General features: G+C 54.2%; 1 protein-coding gene across 9 annotated transcripts in view; it reads left to right on the top strand.

Moving 5' to 3' along the window:
- The window catches only part of ZC3H18 (zinc finger CCCH-type containing 18), a 41,757-nt gene that overhangs the window by 19,458 nt on the left and 1,121 nt on the right, over positions 1-21,178 (top strand). For 5 of the 9 annotated variants that reach the window (XM_068693266.1, XM_068693264.1, XM_068693262.1 and 2 more), the window contains 9 exons: positions 7,670-7,870; positions 8,864-8,989; positions 10,109-10,210; positions 11,857-12,000; positions 13,705-13,857; positions 15,906-16,066; positions 16,633-16,826; positions 17,949-18,045; positions 19,914-20,010. In XM_068693266.1, the coding sequence (XP_068549367.1) occupies positions 7,670-7,870; positions 8,864-8,989; positions 10,109-10,210; positions 11,857-12,000; positions 13,705-13,857; positions 15,906-16,066; positions 16,633-16,826; positions 17,949-18,045; positions 19,914-20,010 (1,275 nt within the window). The remainder of the gene's footprint in view (positions 1-7,669; positions 7,871-8,863; positions 8,990-10,108; positions 10,211-11,856; positions 12,001-13,704; positions 13,858-15,905; positions 16,067-16,632; positions 16,827-17,948; positions 18,046-19,913; positions 20,011-21,178) is intronic. The other 4 variants (XM_068693263.1, XM_068693261.1, XM_068693267.1 and 1 more) reach the window with 3 other exon arrangements.

The raw sequence follows: 21,178 nt of genomic DNA, 5'->3' as shown, positions 1-21,178 counted from the left end.
ACTTCAGGCACCCGGGCATCCAGCAGCTCCCGAATTTGCTTAATGCATAAAACATTTGCCATTGTTTTTGTGTTCCCCAGGTAGCAGGATGCACCACGGTGGCACAACACTCACCTGCAGCTCTATTTATAGCCTCTGTGCTTTCCCCAATCACCGCATCCCAATTTTTGGCAGGTCCAGCCCCCGAGGTGCCCTCGTTATGGTGCCAGGGGCTGGCACACACCAGCACCCTTCGTGTTCCTCCGACTGCTTCCTGCCCTGCTGGAGCACTGCTCCATGGGGTTTTGCAACCAGGAGGCATCACAGAGCTGAGCACGGCCCTAATCATGGCCCTAATCATGGCCCTAATCACCGGGCTGCCTGCGTAGGAGCTCTAAACAACAGAGTTAGGGCTGAGAACAGCAGAGAGCAGGACTTGGTGCGTGGCTCTTTGCTTCAGGTGGGGAGGATCAGGATTTAACAACACACACGCACCACAAAGCCTGGCAAATGTTTTTCATTCCGTCCTTTAAGAGAAGAGGCTGCAGATCTGGGGCTTTGAGTGGGATTGTCACAAAAGGATCAGGTTTTGGTGCAAGGAGCAGGCAGTTGCCGCTTTGTGCTTTGTTGTTTGCGGGTTGTTTTTTTTTTTTCCCAAGACGAGCTCTCCAAGAAGTTTACAACCCGAGATTGCAGCGCTAGTAAAATCATTCCTCCTCCTCCTCCTCCTCCTCCTCCCTCCCGAGGCATCGAACCCTTAGACAAGCCGGGACACCTTGTGATCCGAGGGATAAGGCGGCTGTCTGGCCCCGCGCTCCCCATCCCCAGAACGAGTTCTGGTGCCCCGGGCTGTGACTGATTTTGCTGAGTGCCAAACTTCTGCTCTGCCTCTTTATCTCGCCGCTGTCGTTCGCTGTTGTGCAAAGCGTTTTGGGGGCAGAGAGCTGGCACGGAGCGCCTTGTCGGAGGGGATTTGGGGCAGTACGGGGTGTTCTGACCCGAGCGCTGGATGCATCTGGGGAGCTGCTGGCTTGGGGCTGTGACCCTGCCCGCAGAAATAACAGCTTTAATCCTCCTGTTGCTGCACAGGGCTTTATCCCGTCATCATCCCGGTGAATCTGAGCGTTTCAGCAGGGCATGAAGCAACGTACTCGGTGTCGTGTGGCTTGGGTTTGTTGCCAAAGCACCGAGGGGGGCTGAGGATTCAGACCCACTGGCCGGGGCGGCAGGATCGTGCCCTGCTGCGGGTAGCACGAGGTCGTGGTTGACCAAGCAAAAGGAGAGGAGACCATCCTGTGCTCCGGGGTGCTGAGATGGATCTCGGTTTCTTCCTCCCCTCTGAGAAGCACTGGGTTTTCCATGCGTGGGGTGCTGTGCTCTGGGCTTAAAAGCAGCTTGACAAAGTGCACCTTCATTCAAATTACGGTGAGAATTTGGTGATGTCCAGCTCTTGAGGAGGTTTGTCCTACAGCCTGACCTGAACACCATCTCCAGGTGGGCTAACTTGGGCTGGGCGCCTGATATGGGGTCCAAAATCTGCCGTGTGCCAGTCCCAGGTGGGGCGAGGAGGAGGCTGTTGAGCTCAGAGACATCCCAGAGGGTGAAGAGGAGGTGAGGGGAGCTGTGAAGCTGCAGGGCAAGGAGCAGCATCCCGCTGGGAGCACGTCCTGCTGAGCCTCCTGGACTCCTTCGGGAGGAAATCTGCCTCGGCTGGGTTAGAGGCTGTCGATGGAGTGCACTTAGGCAGCTATTAAAAAATAAAAATAACCCTCGCAAGCAGGGACGCTGTCAAATTAAAAGCAATGTCAGAAAGGGCAGCAGATCCTGAGTCCTTCAGAAAACCCTTCCAGCAAGGAGCCCTCTGCTTCTGCCCGGCTTCTCCCGAGGTGGGGATAGCCCCTGAGATGCCACCAAATGCTGCAGCCCCTGGGACAGAAGGGCTGCGGTCCCTTTTCGGAGAGCTCCTGGGTTTCTTGTTCAAGCTAGTTCACGTTGCCTTTGTAATAGGCCGTTATTAGTCCCCGGGGTGAGCGCCTTAATGAGCAGGAGAACCTGGAATCTCAAATCAATGAGCGCAGGTTACCCGGGGCTTGCAAGTTAGAAAGTGTTAGAATGGAGGCTGATTAGATAAAGGAGTGGCAAAAAGAAGGGAATGCAAATGGAGTGATTCATGAGTGTGTGAGAGAGAGAGAGAGGGAGATCACGAACCGACTGAACTTGTTTCAGGGACGAATTTGTAGTTCTGGGTGTTCTGGGGTCGTTATCGCCTATCCCGATAGCTTCTGGTGGTCTCCCCCTCACCACCAGAGCCGCTGGATCTGCTCTTCGGGCTCTTTTGGCAGAGATTTGGGACAAATCCGCTGTTGTTCAGGTAGATGCAGGTCTCCAGAGGGCTTTGTAACAGCATCTCCTCCGACTGGATATGGTGTTGGTCAGCTGGTGGACTTTGTCTTTAATTTTTTCTGGTGGAAATGTTGGCTCCTTTCTTCTTAACTCCTTTATTTGCTCGTGGTTGTTGTCCTGCCACGGGCGGAAAAGCAGACTGGGCAGAGAGTTGTGTGCTCTGCCTGCTTCCAGATCAGGCGTGGATCCCAGGAACTCTCCAAATAAGTCCAAAAATCCCCGAGAAGTTACCAAAGGGAAACGGTGGCGTTTGTCAGCAGGCACAGAAGTGCTGTCCGGGCCTCCAGGCATCTTCTTGGGGTGCAGCAAAGTAAGAGAATAAAGCGAGCAGCCCCAGGCTGTTGGGTTTCCCAGGCTGGAGGGAGGTTTGTCCTCTTCAGCAGGACCTGGGCTCCTGCTCTGCACGCTGCCACCCTGCCGTGCCTTCCTCAGCGCTGCGATGCTCAGAAGGGTTTCCCTCCTCCTCCTCCTCGCTTGCAGGACGTGTCTGTGCTGCTGCGTGTGCTCCTTGGGATCTGCAGCCCCTGCGAGGTGATGCTGTGCAGGTAGGGATTGCAATAACTTGTTTACATCCCCATTTTCTGCGGCGCAGCCTCCAGCCTGAGCGATGCAGCCTGGTTAGCTCAGCTTTTATTTGTTCTCCCGGCTCGTTTGGGAATCTGGCGATAATAAAAAAGGCTCCACAAACCAAAGCAGCAAAGCTTGTCGAAGGTCTCCACGGAGCGTTGCTGTCGCCTGGAGTTTTCGTTCGTCTTCGTGGTTCCTGAGGTTGTGCCACAGCAGAAGGAGCCGGGTTTCGTAACCCTAGATCGAGATGAAGAAGGGCATCGAGTGACTCAGATGTGGATCTCAAGGAATGTGTTTTTCGTTGGCATTCGGGGGTTGGAGCTGCCGGAGAGATCCCACACGCTGGGTTTTATTAAAGCAGACGGGAGAATCGCTGCATGCGGGCACCTCCGCTGGGAGAAGGCTCTCGAGGCGTCAAATGCTCAGCCCTCGGGGCAGATCGCATCCCGGATAGGTTTATCTGCCCGCTGTGATGATTTCATACTCCAGATTGTATCTCCACTATTTAATTTCAAAGCCTCTCCCCATCAGGCTTTGAAGAAATCTTTTTTTTTTCTTTTTTTTTTTTTTTCTAAGCAACTGATAACCCTGCTTGAGATGGAAACACCTTGAGAGAAGCAAAACCTTTGCTCACACCTCCCCAGGACGAGTGGCCGTGCTGTAGGCATGAACACTGGATTCAGGGGTCAGGATTTCCTGCTGTAGGTGATTTTGGGGGCTGTTGTATTTTTCCGGACACGTGGCACTGGGGATGAGTGACTTTATTGTGCTGAGACAGAAAATCTGCCCGCGTGCACGTGCTCTGCTGGGGCTCATTCTGCAGCAATCACAGAGCCCTCACCGTGCCTCCAACCGTTCCTCGAGTTCACTTCCTCTGGAAAATTCCACCGAGACCAAAGGAAAGCTTGTGCCGGTGCCACAACCCTCGCTTCCCTGCGAGAGACGAAAGGGCTCGAGAGCACGGCCGGACTTTCCTCTCTGAGCACATCGAGCCGGAGCTGCCGGCCAAAACAGCAGCCCCGGAGCCAGGCCGACGTCAGCGATAAGGTTTGCGTTACCCGGGGTGGCGGCGTCACCCCGGGAGGGGGAAGGAAGGAAGCACTTTTCCCTGGGAAGCCTATTTTCCGGCTGAGATTAGAAAGGCTTCGGCGTCATTTGCATAAAAGCAGGAGGAGGAAGGCTCGGCCACGCGGCTCCGCTTCCCCCTCCGAATTCCTGGCGGGCTCCTCGGTGCCGCACCGCGCACGGGGCGGTCGGGAGCTGCTCCTCCTCGCTGCCAAAGCGGCGTTCGGCTCCAGCGCTCCGCTCGATTGCTGTAGTTGAGCCCCAGCCAACTCTGCGTTAACGTCTCCGTTCTGGAAAATAAAGCTTTTAGCTGTTTTAAGGTCAAAATGGGCGTCGGAAATAGCCGCGCTCTGCGGACCGTGCTCGTGCCCCGGTGACGCACGGTGCTGCTGCTCCGGGCGCTGCAAGGAAACAGAGCTGCTCCCACTCCATCCTCTCAGCCCATTTTCCTCCTTCTGTAGCTCTTAAACCTGATGTCATGCAGCTAATTAGGGAGTTCGTTCTCAAAGATTTTCCTACGTGTCCTGAAAGTTGGAATTGGGGGAAAAAGGAGCCCTGGGTTCGCACGCGTGCCGTGGTCTCGTGCGGCTCCTTTGCCAGCAGGTTTGCAGAGTGTGCTAATCTGAGGCTGAGCTCGTACAGCACAGGACCTGACCTCATGGCTCAGCACCCCAAAACAGTAAAGGTTTCTCTTCTTCCCTCCTCTGTTAGCCTTGTGCCAGCTCCAGCAGCTGTTCAGTCCCTACCGTGAGCCACTTGGACTCGCTGACCCAGCAGGAAACCGGCTCTTGATTTTTATTTTTCCTCCCTCTTCAACCAAGGAGGTGAATTGGCTCTGAGCAGTGCCACATCCAGCACGGGACGGGAAGTGGAAATGACCCAGTCACAAGAGTGAAAGCGAGGAGGAGGAGGAGGAAGCCTGCCCTGGGATCAAACCGTGCACAAAGCCCCCCAGCAGCACAGCACCAGGAGCCGCGATGGTGCTCGGTGTGATGCTGGGCAGCCCCCTGGGCTTGAGCCACCTCCCTGCCTGCTCTCCTCTCCTCGGTGAGCCCCGTTCCCAGCCTCTGCTTTCACCCCAACGAGTGCACCCGGTCTGCAGCACTGAACGTGATTGAAACGCCGACTGTTTGGGCTGTCACCGGGACATCACTCGGAGGCAGATGGCGAGGAGCTTGGCAGCTGCTCAGCTTTGCTTTCAATTCTGCCTCCCGACTTCCACCGGAGGAGGCGAGCCAAATGGCATCGGATGCGGGTCCCTTGAGTGAAGTTGAAGAAGTTTATTGGTGATGCTGCGTGCCGGGCACGCGGGTAGCTCTCGGGGAAAGACTTGGAGAATGTCCTGACACGCGCAGCGCCTCGCTTTCGGGGCTGTAGGAAGGTGACGTGTTTGCTGCTGAGTCAAAAGGCAAAGCGTATCCAGAAAAGGAGGCTTTCTGTTGTGGTTTTCCCGGGGAAAAAAAGCTCTCCTCCAGAAAGTGACTTCACCGGGAGAGAATTGCATCAAACCAGGTAATGGGTGCGAGTAATGAGGTTTGCTCTCCGAGTTGCCTTTGCTCCAAGCCTTAGAGTTAAGCGCGAGTTGTTCCCACGTGGGGTCTGAGCAGGGGCTCGGCACCCAGGCTGTGGACGTGGGCAGATTTGGGCTCTTTTTGAGAGAAAGAGAGATTCTGTAGGAGGTTTTTCCTTCTGAGAACTGCTGCAGGATTCTTACCCACATCTCGAGGTGGGAGCTGCCTCTGTGCCAGCAGAATATTCCCCCTGCATCTCCCAAAACCCCAGGAGAGGACACCGGAGAGGGACACAGCCTAGTGATACTCGCTGGCATCCTCACACAGCGCTCTCCTCCTCCTTGCTGCTGCTGCTTCGCACCAGGTGACTGGGCTGTACCTCATCTTCCCCTCTCATCCCCAACGAGGGCTATTCAGCCTTATCAGAGTCTAATTAATAGGTCAGGTCTATCTCAGTGTTTGGAATCATGGTCTTCCTCCGTGATCAGGTACTCAGATGGAGCTGCAGATGTACCCTGGCCAACGAGACCAGCCCACTGCAAGCGATGCGTTACACGGCGTGCGTTGGAGCAGCTCTGGAAAGGGTGATGATGCTAAACGCAGATCCCAGTGAATAATGCTGAGCCATAAACCTGCTTGGGGCTCTCTTAGTCGGCAGTCAGCAATTTCGTGCGCTGCTACGTCACCCTCAGAAGCATCTTCTGGGGCTGGAGTGAGATTTGTGGGACCAGTGAGCATGAAAGAAGAGTTTCTCCCCTCCAGCGTTTTGTATGTGAAGATAAATGTGGGACAAATGGTAAAATTGATGGAATTGTATCAGGAAAGACAGGGAAAGAGCAGATCACCGTGCGTGTGCAGGTTTGGCAGGGGGTGAGAGGTGGAAGGAGTTGAGCTGAGTTAAGGCGGTTTTTGGTAGCGCCAAACCAAGAGGTGGTGAGGCTCCCTAGGGACTGGTGAAGCCTTCAAAGGGAAGAAGAGGCTGCTAATGAAGGGCTTTAATTACCCCGTCGTCTGCTGAAAACGAATTGCGGCAAGAAACGTAATCCGTGGAATTATTAGAAAACTTTGGAGGTTGCTTTTTTATCTCGAAAGGTAGAGGAAGTCGTGCGGGGAGTGGTTGCTTCACGGTGCCGTGACTAATAGGGTGGGACTGGCTGAACCCGGGGCTGGAAGGTGCTGTCCCTCCCCCAAACCCTCCGAGTGAGAGGGTTCATTAGCTGGAGAAAAGGAATAAAGGCATAATTATACGGGTAATTTGATGAGCGCAATAGGCTTCATAAACCTTTAAGCAAGCATAAACTTTGCCTAAAACCTGACGAAGAAGGTTACGAGCAGGTAATTGACCAGTCATATGCAGGTTAGAGTCAGGGTGAGGAAAAAACCCACGTTAAATCATCCGTAGATAAGAGATGCGATAAAGCCCGGGCCTGAAGAAACTCATTAAGGAACTATCCCGTGCGGATGCTGAAAAGTTAGCGCTGGTTGCTTTTTTTTTTCAGAGGGTTGTGGGGCAGTGGAAGCCCTGAGAATGAAAGGAATGGGTTTAAAAAAAAAAAAAAAAAAAGAGGTTAAAGAAACAGGTTAAATACGGCCTGAGCCCCGAGAAGGGGAAGGAAGAAACATGGTTATCAGGAGCCAGGAGAGCACGTGTCCAGCCGTGATAAAATAACGCGGTGATAAAACAGCCCCCGGGAGGTAGGTGTCCCCTTCGTGTGGGTCGAAATGGCTCGGCGTGCCTTGGCCGGGGTGAGGCTCGTGACACAGCCCCACGTGGTGCCCTGATAAGGGAGCTGGAGGAAAGTGATTCAAAGTGATTCAGGCTGAAGCTCTTCTCTTAGGGCCGGCTGCTTTTTTCCGGCACCTTGGCTCCGTTGGGATGGAGCTTCGGATGCACGCCCCAAGGCTGTCCTCAGCATGGGTCTGTGCAGGATTTTCAATGCACTGGGGGGCAGATTTAGGTTGCTCCACTTCTAACCAATAGAACAATAGCTGTTCTAATACTTACCTGCCCCAAATGATGCTGTATATCCCGCAGTGGGACTTAATGAGTCCGAGTATGCAGGATGAATTCCTGACATCTATTTCTGTTGGCCTTGTGGCATAAAAAACAACCCCAGCATCTCACCTCCTCTCTTCTTTTCCAGCCGCCAGCCTGAGCCACCAAAGAAGGAGAAGGAGGCGACCACCATTACCGCCGCGCAGTCGAAGAGGGCGGATGAGTGGAAGGACCCCTGGCGCCGGTCCAAGTCCCCCAAAAAGAAGCTCGGCCTCTCCGTCTCGCCCAGCCGCGCGCGCAGGCGCCGAAAAACCTCCGCTTCGTCGGCGTCTGCTTCGGGCTCTTCAAGGTGAGTGATGGTGAAGAGCACGTCACGTCCAGGCCTTGTAGGGCATCAGGAACGTGGTGTGCTTCTTTCTTGTGAGCAGGAGGTGTAAGAAGGGGAGCAGGTCCTTGGAAAAATAATTATTAAGGGAAATTAGACTTAGATGTAGGTCCACGTAGCTCGTCTAGATGAGAACTGAGCTGTATAGGAGCAGAAGGAGCTGGAAGCTGTAGGAATTGGAGCATCTTCGTTCCAGGAGTGCTAGGGAGAGGAGGGGAGCCTGCTCCAGGAAGAGCGTGCTGCTGCTGGGGGAGAACTGGGGTCAAGGAGGCTCGCCAGGAGCCCTAGAGTGCTGCAGGGGGTCTCAGAAATCAGAGCACGGGAGATAAAATCCACTGTTCAGAAGGAAGCACCACAAATCTAGGAGAATGGAGTTGCAGCCTAGTCTAGTGGAAGGCTTTCCCTGTCCTTGACGGGGTTGGATCTTAAAGATCCCTTCCAACCCAAATCGTTCTATGATTCTGCGATAAGCTGCATCCATTTCCTGTAAACGTTTGAACTTGAAGCTCCTGCAAAGAGGAAAAAATGTATCAGAGAGGAATGAGGAACACGGCGAATTGAAGATACGGATCTTATAAAGCAAAGCCCTCCTGAAGCAGATAGCTTCCCTCACTGGACTCGCTGCACCTTTCATTTCCCTCTTTTCTCCTACACGTGTGACCCAGCCGAGCAGGAGGATTGTCCAGTGAAAAGCCATAAAACTGGGTGGAAGGAGGTCTCAAAAAGGGATGAAAAGTCATTAGCTAAAGGGAAGGAAGCCTGTTCAAGGGCACAAAGGGCTCTGGCAGCAACAGAATTATTTCTAAAAAAAAAATGGGGTGGGGACTGAGGGAAGACTGCAGTCCTTTGTGGAGAGGGTGGGCAGCTTTTGGAGCAGCATCTGAGAATTTGGGAAGAGTGTTCCTCGGTCTCCCAGGACTTTTTGAGAGGCACTGAATTTCAATACTTCTTTTGCAGGTCCTCTTCTCGGTCGTCCAGCTATTCGGGGTCAGGTTCCTCCCGATCTCGTTCCAGATCGTCGTCTTACAGCTCTTACTCTAGCCGCTCCTCACGACACAGCTCTTTCTCAGGCAGCAGGTCCAGGTAATGGCTTTTTGCAGGTAACGGTACGCTGTGTCCCAAACACTTCCTAACACCTACTTTTGGTGCTACTTAAAAGCAAATAGCCAGCTCTCGAGAGAAAATATTTGAAATACTTTCCTGTGTGAGCTAAATAGGGTAGACTGCAAGGCAGGGTGTTGTTTCGGTCGCTGAATGAAGGAGATGTCAGCCACCCAAGCTCTCCCACCCACGTGTACCCTGCTGCTGTGGCTGGGCTGCTTCCCATCCTTGTGCTAAAGGAGCAGTTGTAGGAGCCTGGCTGAGCGTAACATTGCCATCATTTGCATTTGGTGGTTGGAAGAAGCTGTTGGCATCTCTTGTCTATAGCACTGGGATTTCTGTTTAAAGAGGCAAATCGCATTTCTTTATTAAAGCAGTCCATGCAGTTTTGTCTTGTGATAGTCTTGACACTTCAAAGTAACAATCCTGTGTCCCATGCTGATTAAACGCAGGCATGTTTATAACTCTGCCACTTCCTTGCCCCTGCAGACAGTTTCCCAAGTCTGGAATATGCATAGTAGGAGAACTGGCTCCCTAGACGGGAGACACTTCTTAAGGGTTGAAATGCACAGAGCCAGAGTGGATCTCAGAGCTGGTGAGAGTGCATGGCTTCATTTAGAGAGGTGTTTTTTCCAGGAGAGGCTCAGGTGGGGATTGTTCTAGACACAAGCACCTAGGTTTTCTAGCGGAGAAGGCTGAGGTACCCCAACCACCCCACTCCAGCCTGAGTTGAAGCAGATCATGCTGAACTTGCAAGTCAAAAATCCTACTGACTATTCTTCAGACGTATTTCCCCCAAGGAAAGAATATGGAGAAAGTCTCCAGGTGTTGGTGTGGAATATCTGAGGGTGGCTCTTCCTTGCAGCCATCCGTATTTTCTTCCTTTTGTTTTCTGCTTCTACCGCCAGCCTGGTGACACAACCTGTTGTTCTCAGCAGAGTCAGATACGAAACTAGGATAAGCTCAGGCTCACTGGGACTAGTTCCTCAAATGCAGTCACCAGCCGAAGGAGGGAGTTGTGGGCTTGGTGCACTGCTGAGGAGACCGAAAACCTTCTGCAGCCCCAAAGACTGAGCTGAGTGATCTCTCGTTCCTTTCTAGGTCACGGTCCTTCTCATCTTCACCATCTCCTTCCCCAACACCATCTCCACACAAGCCGCTTCTGAAGGCTAAAGGGGAGTTGTTACCACCTGCTGGTAAAGGGTAAGGCTTTGTGTCTGCTCTGATAACAACCCAGAAAAGCCTCCAAACGGCAGCCTAATTCCTGACCTGAGTCAGACCCTTCTGACCTGCCTGAGAGTTTAAGGAAGAAATGGAAGATGCAAAACGTGACCTCTGTAGAATGGCGTGTAGCTTTGCGTGGCTGATTGAACGATGGCACTCTCACTTAACTAAAACCAAGTTAAACTGTGCAAGTATCCTTAAGAAGCGTATGGAGAGCTGCGTGTTCAAATACACACACGATTTGCTATTTACACTTTGTGTGTGTGCAGATACGCTTACGTAGGAGCTGTGCGACAGTTTAATTCATTTACCTACCCTGGCTTTAGTTAATGCACAGCCTTAGAATAACAAAGTGGGTCAGGCTCCTCTGCTCTTAATATTGGATACAAATCAAAACAGCGTTGTAGCCATGAGACTGTTTGTTCAGCAGATTATGCCTCCGCTCTTTTAAATACTTGAAGTTGCTGTTTCACAAACCCTTGTAATGCACGGTAAGTTATGGGTCCGTTGGAGGGTGTCACAACCCCGTAGTGATGTCACCGTTTTTAAGGTGACCTGCAAATGAATTACACCACGGGAATCCCCCTGAATTCTCTGGAATATGGGACAATGGCCCTCGCCAGGCTTCTTGGACCTTGTTGACCTGCTTTTTTTTTTTTTTTTTCCTCTTAACTCAGAGGGGTCAACCCTTTAAGGACACGCTCCCTGCCTGCAGCAATGTTTTTACACCCTTCCAGTGTGCATTGCGGTGCTGGTTTGGTAACACACAGCTCCAGCCAGCAGCCTGCACCGGCACGGGGCTTGGTTTAGCCACGTAACATCGCGTGTACTTAATCGCGTGCTCTGCAGGGGATGGATCCAGATATTCTTCAACACGAGAGGCGGAATTAACAGTCTCTATTTTAGTATGCAGACAGCCGCCTCCTCCCCGCTTAATAGCAGGTGTGACATCACTGCAGGGAATGCTGAGCAGTAACCGGCCCGGAGACTGGAGGCTGGAGTGCTCTGAGCCCCAGAAGTGAGCAGCTCCCCAGTAATTCCCATCTCACATGGTGGGTGCCGTATAAAGTCACAAGAACATTGCGTAGTGCTCACCCGTCCGCTGTTCTGCAGGGTAAGGCAAGCCAGGGACAGGTCAAAGGGACATCTCCACGCGTGTGCTCCTTTGCACCTTGCAAATCTGAGTGAGGGGAGAGAGCATTTTTTGCATAAACCACGTGCAGTTTGACTTTGAGGCCTGATTGACAGATTTTAAGTAGAAATATGCCTTTTGGATAAAGAAGTATAGACTCAAATGGCTTAGAAACAACAGTGCTCTGCACAGTCTGCTTCATGAGTTGATTTGCAAGTAGGAAACTTACCCAAAACTGGCTGTTCTATAGGAACTTGTCCCTGGAGAGGTGATTTGGTTTAGAATAGTGGAAACAAATCCCTTTCAGTGAACCTGTGGTATTTCAGAGTGGTTTGTGACAGAAGCTTTCTTTTCAAGTGTCTGTAGCTACAGTAATCGTAGCTGATGGGTCAGCACCAAGTGTGAGTGTGTTTTATCACTTTTGGCAATGCCTGTTTTTCTGTAATCTGCTGAATTTGATCGTGCCCATGCAAATGTTTGATTTTTTTTGTAGTGAAAAATCTGTGAAGAAACTAGCTGCCCTTCCAGTCCCTCAGCCGCTCGCTAAAATTACAACAGCTGCACCAGAGCCAGCCAAACCAGGGGATAATAGAGAGGCAAGAAGGAAGGAACGTCAGACGAGGACTCCACCCAGGAGGTAAGAAAGCAGCGGGGTGGAGTGAGCTTTGGAAGATGGAGCAAGCCCTGGGTTTCTCTCTGGAGTACCAGTCCCAAGGACTCGTGATGTTAAAGTCATTTTCCTGGGGCAGGAAGGGAGTGGGAAGAGAGGGGGAGGTTTGGGGTGACCAACAGTGTCTTGCCCCACAGCAAACGGCTCCTGTCTCTAAAGGGCTGGGTGATGGAGTAGGTGGAATGCATTAAATGGACCAAAAGGCAGTGCAAAAAAGAAAAAAAAAAGGCCTATTTTGGAGCAGCTGCTTGTGGAGGCTGAGCAGCAAGGAGGCAAAGGCGTGTTTGGCCTGGAGAACAGATCGGACGCGTTGGAGGGTCAGGATTTGGGCCCTGTTTACACGTGCTAGGATGCAGGAGGTGTTTATTTCTCCTGTGTGGTCCAGGAGCTGGTTCATCGGCCTCCAGCAGTGCAGCTGGAGGAGACGAGGAGCTCTGTGATGTGCTCGGAGCCCGGCGTGCAGCTTGCTGGCTCCCCTGCCCTGCTTCTCTTCCTGGCTTCATCCTGTGCGACTGGTCTGAACGTTTCAAGAGACTCGTTCTGGCTGTCCTCGAATTGTTTCCGTTGTCTCTTTCTCGTTCCTTTGCATTTGAAATGAGAGCGTCTCCTGATAGTTTGCAGACAAGGAGCACTTGTCTGGATGCAAATGTGGTTATTGGGCTCAAGCCACCAGTCTGTGTTTAGAAGATGCAGGTAGCGTTGCCTGTTCTTGGAGAGGCTCTGAGTCAGCTAAACGCAGCTGAAACTCCTCGTGCATCCTTCGTAGGCTGCAGGATTTGACATAGCGGCGTGCTGCTTGCTTTGCCTAGTCTGTGGGAGCAGCAATTTGGGGGACACGAAGTAAAACGCAGCCCAAATTTAACGCAGATGTCCTTATCATGAGCACGTGAGGAGTCTGAGGTTGTTTTGTGCCTGCAGTAAGGCATACCTTGCTTTTCATGGAGCACTGCATGGTATTTTTGATCAGTGTGTTTTGCAGGGAGCTGTAAATCCATTTTCTGTTCAGCTTTTTGGAAGCATCTGGAGTCAATTCTTCATTTTGCATGGGGTTACCTCTCCTTTGTCTTCCCAGTAGCTGAAGAAAAGGCCTGGGGCTGAGCAGTTACAATTTCTTCTCCATAGAAACTCCTTCAGTTCTACCTTGTTTCACTTCAAACAGCTAATCATGGTGGATGCCTTATGTGACTTTCCTTTATATTTTTATTCCAGCCTTGGTTTTTGGTTTTTTTTTATTATTTTTTTTTGCATGTACCCGCACCACCTCCACTGCCCTGCGTTCTTGCTGCACAAACAACAAGACAGCTCCATCTGCAAGCACTGGTGTGTTACTCAAAAAAACATACATGGTTATTTACAGAGCCTGAAATACAAGGTAGTCCCAAAAGAGCAATTCTTTGTAGGAACCTTTTGCTCCTGGCATCACTAGGGGACTAAGGAGCCTTCAGCTCCCTCTTTGTCTGGCTCTGATGAGCGTTGTTCAGTCTTGCATAAAACATCTGCAGCTCAGAAAAGAGATTGGGGAAGCAGTGCTGGGAACAACACCTGAACCGATTACATTTGCAGAGCACCCTCCTTTCAGAGGGTTCAGGACATGGGTGGAACTGTCCCTAAAGGGTTCCTTCTCGCCCCGTTTGGCCGCATGGGCTGAGGCTGTGGTTTGCTGTGTTGCAGGCGGACGATCAGCGGCAGCATCAGCGGCAGCGCCAGCAGCTACAGCGGATCCAGCTCCCGATCTCGGTCCTTGTCTCGGTCTCTCTCCAGATCTCATTCCAGATCGTCGTCTGCCTCAGTCTCCCACTCCGCCTCTGGGTCCAGGAAGTCCAGGTACAGCCTCGCTCCTCTGTCAGCTCTGCTGGATGAGAACCCCTTGTAAATGTTTGGGTTCTCGCAGTGAAAGCTCCCTCAGCTTCAGGTGTCAGCAGCTGTAGGTAACTAGGACATGGACCAGGATTGTCCCTTCATGTGGGGTTATGAATCCCACGTCCCAAATCACAGTACTACTGTGTTGACAGGGGCCTTGTGGCTTATCCAAGGAAATAATTGGTGCTGAACTGTCCACGTTTACCCAAATTATGGCCAAACGCCTTCTCCTGACGGCCAGGTCTTAGTTTAACGTTTTATCTCGTTGTGGGGGGGGAACCAACACCCCATAAATTAATTTAGTTACAATTAACAGTCTGGGGCTGGGGAGTTTTGCTGTTCTAAGCCTCCAGTTACCGAATGTCCTTAGGGAAGGTGCTTGGCCTGCCAGGAGAGGGAGGTCAGAAGAGACCTAAAAGGCCCAGCTAATGATATTTTTACTTTGCTGGTGAAGTTGCACGACCAGTTCCCTTTGTATTTAGCCCCAAGTGGGTAGTTAGAAGGCTGTTAATCTGGGAGATTTGTAAACAGCTCATTCCCTCCAGGAAGGAGTTGTGAAGTAAACCCCTTTCAAGTCCTTCCTGCAGATTTTTTTTTTTTGCATCTCTTCATACGCCCGGAATCCCCAAAAACTTCCCAAGCAGCCTTGAAACGCAGAGCTTCCCAGTGGTAAAGCACGGATTTAGAAGCAGCCCTGTCACCTAAAGCCGGCGGATAAAACAGGCTTTAGCTCTGACCATTGTTAATTCCCACGTGTGAAACTCCCGGGTTCAATATCCGCGTGATTTTACAGAAATGCCGGCTTGTTTACCGCGTGCTTGGCACCTTCCTCAGATCAGGCAGGTGATGCAAGAGGCTCGGAGAGCTCTCAGCTGTACCAGGGCTTGAGAGGAGAGGATGGGAAAACCTTCGCTGCAGGGGCTGCTCCTGTGGCACCGGGCTGTGCCAGCTGCTGGGCGTGTGGATGAGGAGGAAATTTAGGAATTAGGCTGTACCCAAACCAGGTTTGCTGCCACAGGAGCTTTCCCAAAGGAGTTTCTGGCTCACCCAGTCACGCTGTGGCTTTCAGTGAGACTTTCTCTCAAAATTTAGCCCTGTTTCGGATGCCCATGGGTAGCAAAGCAGCAGCTTGCTCCAGGTGTGCGCCTTGCAGCTGCTGCAGCCCCTGCAGCTGTGCACAGCCCGGCTTTCACCGAGCGAGCCTGGATCTTGCCAGCTGGGCTGCAGGAGTCGGTGTGGCCTGCAGAACCTGCTCGAGAGGCTGCGGGAAGATTCACACGGTTAGGATACAGCTGGTCCTGCACGGCGCTGGGAGCCCTGCAAGCCACGTCCCAGCTGGCTGGGATTTGGGGCAAGATTTGGGGAGGGGAGACAGGGCCCCCGAAGGGAAATCCACCTGTGCACAGCCCTGCTTTTTTTGTCTGGCGTGCTCCTAAGTAGAAAGCCTTTCTTAGACGAATTAGGCTGTCTGATGGTTTGAAGGTTGTGAATCCATTAGCAGATAGCCATCTCGGAGGCTTCCCTCCCTGTCATTACCACTCCTGGCAGCGTGTGCCTCTTCCCAATAGGCAGCCGGGCTCTCCTGTACCCTGGGGAGCCGGGCAGGAGGTTCGGGCTGTAGGACTCGAGGTCTGTGAATAAACTCGTGCAGCAAAAGCACTGCCAGGAAACCCTTGACCTGAGCCATGACGCTGACACGTCCGTGGTAGCGCACACCCTGCTTTCACTTTTTGTTTACCTGGGGGAACAGTGACCTGCTGAGCTTTGCCTTAATCCTGTTTATAAATAAACAGGACTTTCTAGGCTTTAACTCCTTCGGGATTTTCATATTAGCTGTGCCCCAGGAGACACAGCTTTTGTCTTTCCCCTGGATGTTGCCCGCCTTAGGAGCTTTCTGACATCCCAGCCGCTCTCTTTGGGTACACTGGGGGAGTTAAAACAAAGCTGCCTGCCTCGTCGCTGCCTGGTTCTCGTTGTGTTTGCGACTGTAACGGGTTGTTGGCTCTTTCCAGGTCCCTGAGCGTGAGCAGCGTTTCTTCTGTCTCTAGTGCCTCCTCCAGCAGCAGCTCCGTGCGCAGCGCTGACTCCGAAGACATGTACGCGGACCTGGCCAGCCCCGTGTCCTCAGCCAGCTCCCGATCCCCAACCCCGGCGCAGCAGAAGAAAGGTAGAGGTACCTGGTTTGGCTTTTTCATCTTTACGGGGTACTGGGGAAAGGGAGGGAGCAGAGATCTGCCTGCAGCTTGCTTGATGATACTGCGGGCGCCAGGAAAATCAGTCAGCAGGGCACGAGTGTCCGGCAGAGACAGGTGAGACCATGGCAAAGGGAGGCTGTGGGGCAAACACACGTTCATCCTTTTGTCCATGTGGTTGTAAAAATGCCTTTTCCTGCCCAGGAGTCCTGCCTGATGCTCCTTTATTTTTGTTCTCTTTCACCATTGCAAGGTGTTAGACACTTTATATATAAATAAAAAACTGGATGACTCCAGTATCAGGCTGTAAGTCCTCTCTGTCCCTTTTAGACTGGAGCAGAGGTGGCGGCAAGAGCCTTTTGTTCCTTGTCTTTTATGTGAAGTGTTCTTTGCGGAAATTATGGTTTCCTGGATCTCCTGACCTTGGGGCCAGAGGCCACGCCAGCTGGTGTGGGCTTTTCCAGTGCTTGGGGCAGCACCCGCTCGCCCTGCGGGCAGGAGAAAGGGATCGGTGGCGAGCCACGTGTCTGCGCTCTGCTTTCAACAGGAAAATCAAAAAAAGAAGACAGCGCTAAAGAGGAGAAGCGGAAACGGGACGCCTCTGCTCAGCTCCTGAAATCGGCCAAGCTCGCCCAGGGGAGCAAATCCCAGCAGCTCCTGCAGCCCCAGCAGCCCGCAGCCCCCCAGGCTCAGCAGGGAGGCTTCGCTCACAAGGAGATCAAACTGACGCTCTTGAATAAGGTGAGAGGAGGGGACCCCGGGGGTCCGTGGAGCGGACGGGGCCGTGCTGTGGGGCTGCAGGCTGGCAGAAGGGGAGCTGCAGGCTCCGTGCTGTCGGGATGAGCTCGGGCGGGTAGCTGCAGCTGGGGCTGGAGAGGCACAGAACCTGTCTGGCAGCACACACCCTGCGGTGGCTTCAGCTTGGGACTGTGTTGGCGGCTCCCCTGGGGCACATTCCTGCTGCAGCTTCAAGGGCTGGTCCCGGCTTTCTCCAAGGCTGCATCCCAGGCAGCCAGACCAAGGCACAGCGGGGCTTTGCCCGCCCAGAGCATGCTCCCCGCACGCTTCCCGGTGAGCTGGCCTCCCCCTGGCACCTCCAGAGCCAGCTGCTGGCAGGTCATTAACTGTGGTAAGAGGTAAAAGTGGCAAAAAGAGCCCGCCTGGTGCTCTCCCCACTTCCAACAGAGCCCGATGCCCCACTGGGGTGCCTGCAGCACAGACTCAATCCAGATCAGGCGAGAGTTTGACCTCGTAGGGCTTTGTGCCGCAGCAGGGTGTTGGCTCCCATCACGTGGCTGGGTTCCTGGTTTTATAGTTTTAATGTGTTTTTTTTTTTCTTTTTTTCCTGACGGTCTCTTTCCCGTTGCAATCTGAGGCCGCAGCTTTCCCTACTTCCCCGTGCTGTGACGCGAGGCAACTTTATCGGGGCTGCGAAGCGTGCTCTGCGGGGAGGAGCAGGCAATTATACCAAACTCTGGGTTGGCACAATTGGTGCTGGACCAAGGCGCAGCTCCCCGAGCCTCGCTGCCCTTTGCCATCCTTGGTGCTGCCAAAAAAGCCTCCCCAAAGCGCTGCTCTTCTCCCGTTTCTGGCAGTAACAAAAATAGCCACGAAACGCAGCACAGAGTTGGCCCCAGAGGCTGTTGCTGCTCCCGTGCAGTGGCAGGAGAATTTTATGGTGGCAGGGGAATCGCACGGTGCTGGGGATGGCGGGGACTGGAGCGCAGCAGGAGTTGAACGGGAGCTGTGTTTGCATCAGCGAGCCAGCACGGCGCTGGCAGCCGTCGCAGGAAATAATCTGTTGGCTTTCCTCCCCGGAGGGAAATGGCCACTCAGCTCCGTTGTCTGCTTCATTCCATTCAGGCAGCTGACAAAGGAAGCAGGAAGAGATACGAGCCAGCAGACAAAGACAGGCCGAGCTCTCCAGCAGCCAAACGGGCGAACCTGTCACCCGACAGAGGTGAGACATCGGCCGGAGGAGGGTTTTGGCCCCGGCAGGGTTCCTGCCCTGCCACCAGAGGCAGCCCAGATCGGGTGGCAAACATCTAAAAGCCCCTGCTGCAGGAATCCCCTTGCTGGAGGGGTTTCCCTGCGAGCAAAGCCTTGGAGCGAGCCATGGCCACCAGATCCCCGTGCGTCTTAGCCACCGTGCTGCACCACCGCGGTGGCGCTGAGCCGCTGCGGGCTGGCTGTGAAGTAAGCGAGGTGAGGTCAGCCCTGGGCAGGCCGAGCCCGGCTGTGCCGAGCTGTCTTGTGGTGCGCCTTGCCAGCGCCGTGGCTCCACCGTGTCTGTGCAAAAAAAAAATTAAAAAAAAAAAAAAACAGAGAATCCCTCGCTTTGAAGGCACGGCGCACTCACCTCCACCTCGGGTGTGCGTCCGTCCTTCCCAGGAAGGCTGCCCCGTGTCCTGTCGTGGCACTGGATGAGGTTGCTCCCTTCCCAGGGGCTTCACCTCGTGGTGGTATCACCGCGGGATCGCAGGCTCCTGATAAGGCTTCTGGCAGTGCTTTGAAAGGGAGCACGGGCTGCCAAGGCTCCGGGATGGGTGCAGTACTTGGCTGGATCATCCAGCCTGTGAAATGAGCCGATTTCCCCACTTGTGTGTGACACAACCTGATCTGCCCTGTGTGATTAGAAAGACGCAGGCTTTCCAAGTGTTCTCCTGCCTCCGAGTCCTTGGCAGGAGTTCCGAGCACTTGGAAAACCGAGCTGCGAGGGACCTGAATGTGATGCTCCAGCCACTGCTGAAAAACAAGGGGGGGGGGGGGGGGGAAGTCGGTGGCCAGAGGTGCCTCTGTTTTTGGCATCCCGTGCCAGCATCGCCACGTGATGTTGTTTTCCCCGTTGTCTCAGCTGTAGGTGTATCTTGTTGACTCTGGGCACTCGCCAGAAAAAATTGAGTGCTCACAGCCCGCGTGCGCTCAGCTGCTGCGGCGCGGAGAGGGACTGGGCGAGGGGGAAGTTCACTGGGACCTAGTTCACGCCGACTGCTGAGCTGCAGACAAAGGGACGGGGTGATCTAGCAAACCGTGCTGGTTTTATGGATGTAGCTGTAATGACACACGTGATTTGTTGTCTGTACACCATAAAACACTTGTAAACAGTGGTAAGTGGGACACGAGCCCGGTGAGGCAATTCGGCCTCACCTCCCAGTGGCGAGCGTGATGGAATTGGGACTGAGCAGAGGCACCAGGCTCAAAAATCGCAGCACGGAGCTGTCGGTGGCTGTGCTGAGTCTCACTTCCCTCCTCTATAACCCTGCTGTGATCAAATCTGCAGCGCTGCCCGCCTCGTGGTGTCGGGAGCAGAGCACTGACCCAACAAACAGCCGGGCCGTTGAGCACCTTTGCTCTCCGGAGCGGTGATGAAAGTGAGATCAGCAGCCCCGGGAATTGCTGTCCTGGCAGCAGGGCGTGCAGCTTGGCTAGTGCTCAGGGCTCAGGACAGCCCCGGGGGCACGCGGGCTGCTTCCAGGTGTAGCTCCTCCCCGTGCTCCGGGATATCAGTGCTTGGGGAACCCACTGCAGCCAAGCAGGACCCCTAAGGCCCATGAGTCCGCATGTTTCCGATGGGGCAGCTCCCTTCAGCCTGTGCTGAACACACTCGGGGGGATGCTGGCTCTAGGAGCAGCAGAGCCGTGCTCACACAGCGCTCCTTGAGCTGATAAACCATCAGCTGCCTGCTGCAGAGCCACCTCGGGTGCCTTTGTGGCCACAAACTGCATCAGCTGCCCGCAGATAATGGGGCACCCACGTGCCGAGGTGGCACGGTGGGCAGGTAATGACCTCGGTGACAAACAGAACATCTCACCTTTTATTTTCCTGTAGGCTCTCGTGACAGGAAGGCAGCCGGGAGAGCCTCCTCACCCAAACAAGAGCGGCAGAGGGGCCAGAACACAAAACCATCTCCCGCGCAGGCGGACAGGTCAGTGCGCGCTCGCGCTCGTGGGGGTCTCAGCGACAAGGCTGGGGCAGCACAGCCAAAGTGGAGGCCCTCATCTCCCTCAAATAACAGCCCTGCAGAGAAAACCAGAGCCCTGTGCTGTCTTTTAGCCTTTCCCAGGTGGGGTGAGGCTCTCACGGGGAAGGTGAGCGCTTCTGGTGACCCACACGTGCCGGAGAAGCGCTCGTGCTGCTTCCCGTTGCCCCGCTTCCCCAGCTGTTCCCTTCCTCCTCTTGGGGCAGCTCTGAGACTCTGACCGGAGAGTTTCCAGTTGCCATGGAGGCGCGGGGAGAGGAAGGACGCGAAGCTCCTTGGCCAGGAGCCAGAGGAGCTCAGGGGTTCACGCGGGAGCCACCGCTGAGCTGTTCCTGCTCGGGAAGGAACCGGCGCCCGGGGGGGGTTTCTTGAGGTCGGTTCCGGCAAGCGGAGCCAAGTGGGTTAGGTGCGAGCGTGTGGTGCTGGGGAGAGGGAAACTGCAGCCCCTGCTGCCCAGCTCCCCGTGCCTCGGGTGCCCAGTTCCTTTTCTTTGTACCCCGAGCTGCTCAGCGTGCTGCTGACGCTGAGACGCGGCCCCTGGGTGCCTCTGGGCGGTGACAAGCGCTGGCCTCGTGCCTCCCGTCCCCTCTGGTGCTGGCTGCCCAACTCACGGCCCATTTCTTGGCAGCCCACACCTGCTGCTGGTGCTGGGAAGGTCCCAGTGCACAACTGGATGTGCGGCTCCAGGGGCGTTGGGCTGCGCTCCACTCCGAGCCCGGTGGTGTGAGGGTTGTGGGGCACCTCCTGCGGCTCACCCAAAGCTTCCTCGGGCCTCGTAGCCCGCTTTGCATTTCCCTGGTGTCAGCTCCGAGGACCAACCTGAGCAAACGGGCTCAGCCCTGTCCTGTCCCCCTGCAGGACTCCTCTCGTCCCCTCTCCCCAGCCTGGGGCGTGAGCGAGCCTCGGTGCCTGTGTGTCGGTGTCTTCCCAACCCAAAGCCTGGCCCCAGCCACCACAGCCCCGTTCTGCTGGCCCCGAGGTCCTGTTTTAAAGTGCTGGAGAGGAACCTCAGCCCTTCCAGACTCGGTGCTGACCGCATCCTTGCTTCTGCCCCTCTCCTGCCTGCTGCTGTCGGGGTTTGGCAGTGTTGCCTGCGGGGTTTGGCACACCCCAT

This window comes from Anas acuta, chromosome 10 (assembly GCF_963932015.1).
Source record: "Anas acuta chromosome 10, bAnaAcu1.1, whole genome shotgun sequence".
Classification (NCBI taxonomy): domain Eukaryota; kingdom Metazoa; phylum Chordata; class Aves; order Anseriformes; family Anatidae; genus Anas; species Anas acuta.
Note: the sequence above shows the minus strand (reverse complement) of the source record. Positions and strands in the feature narration are given on the sequence as shown.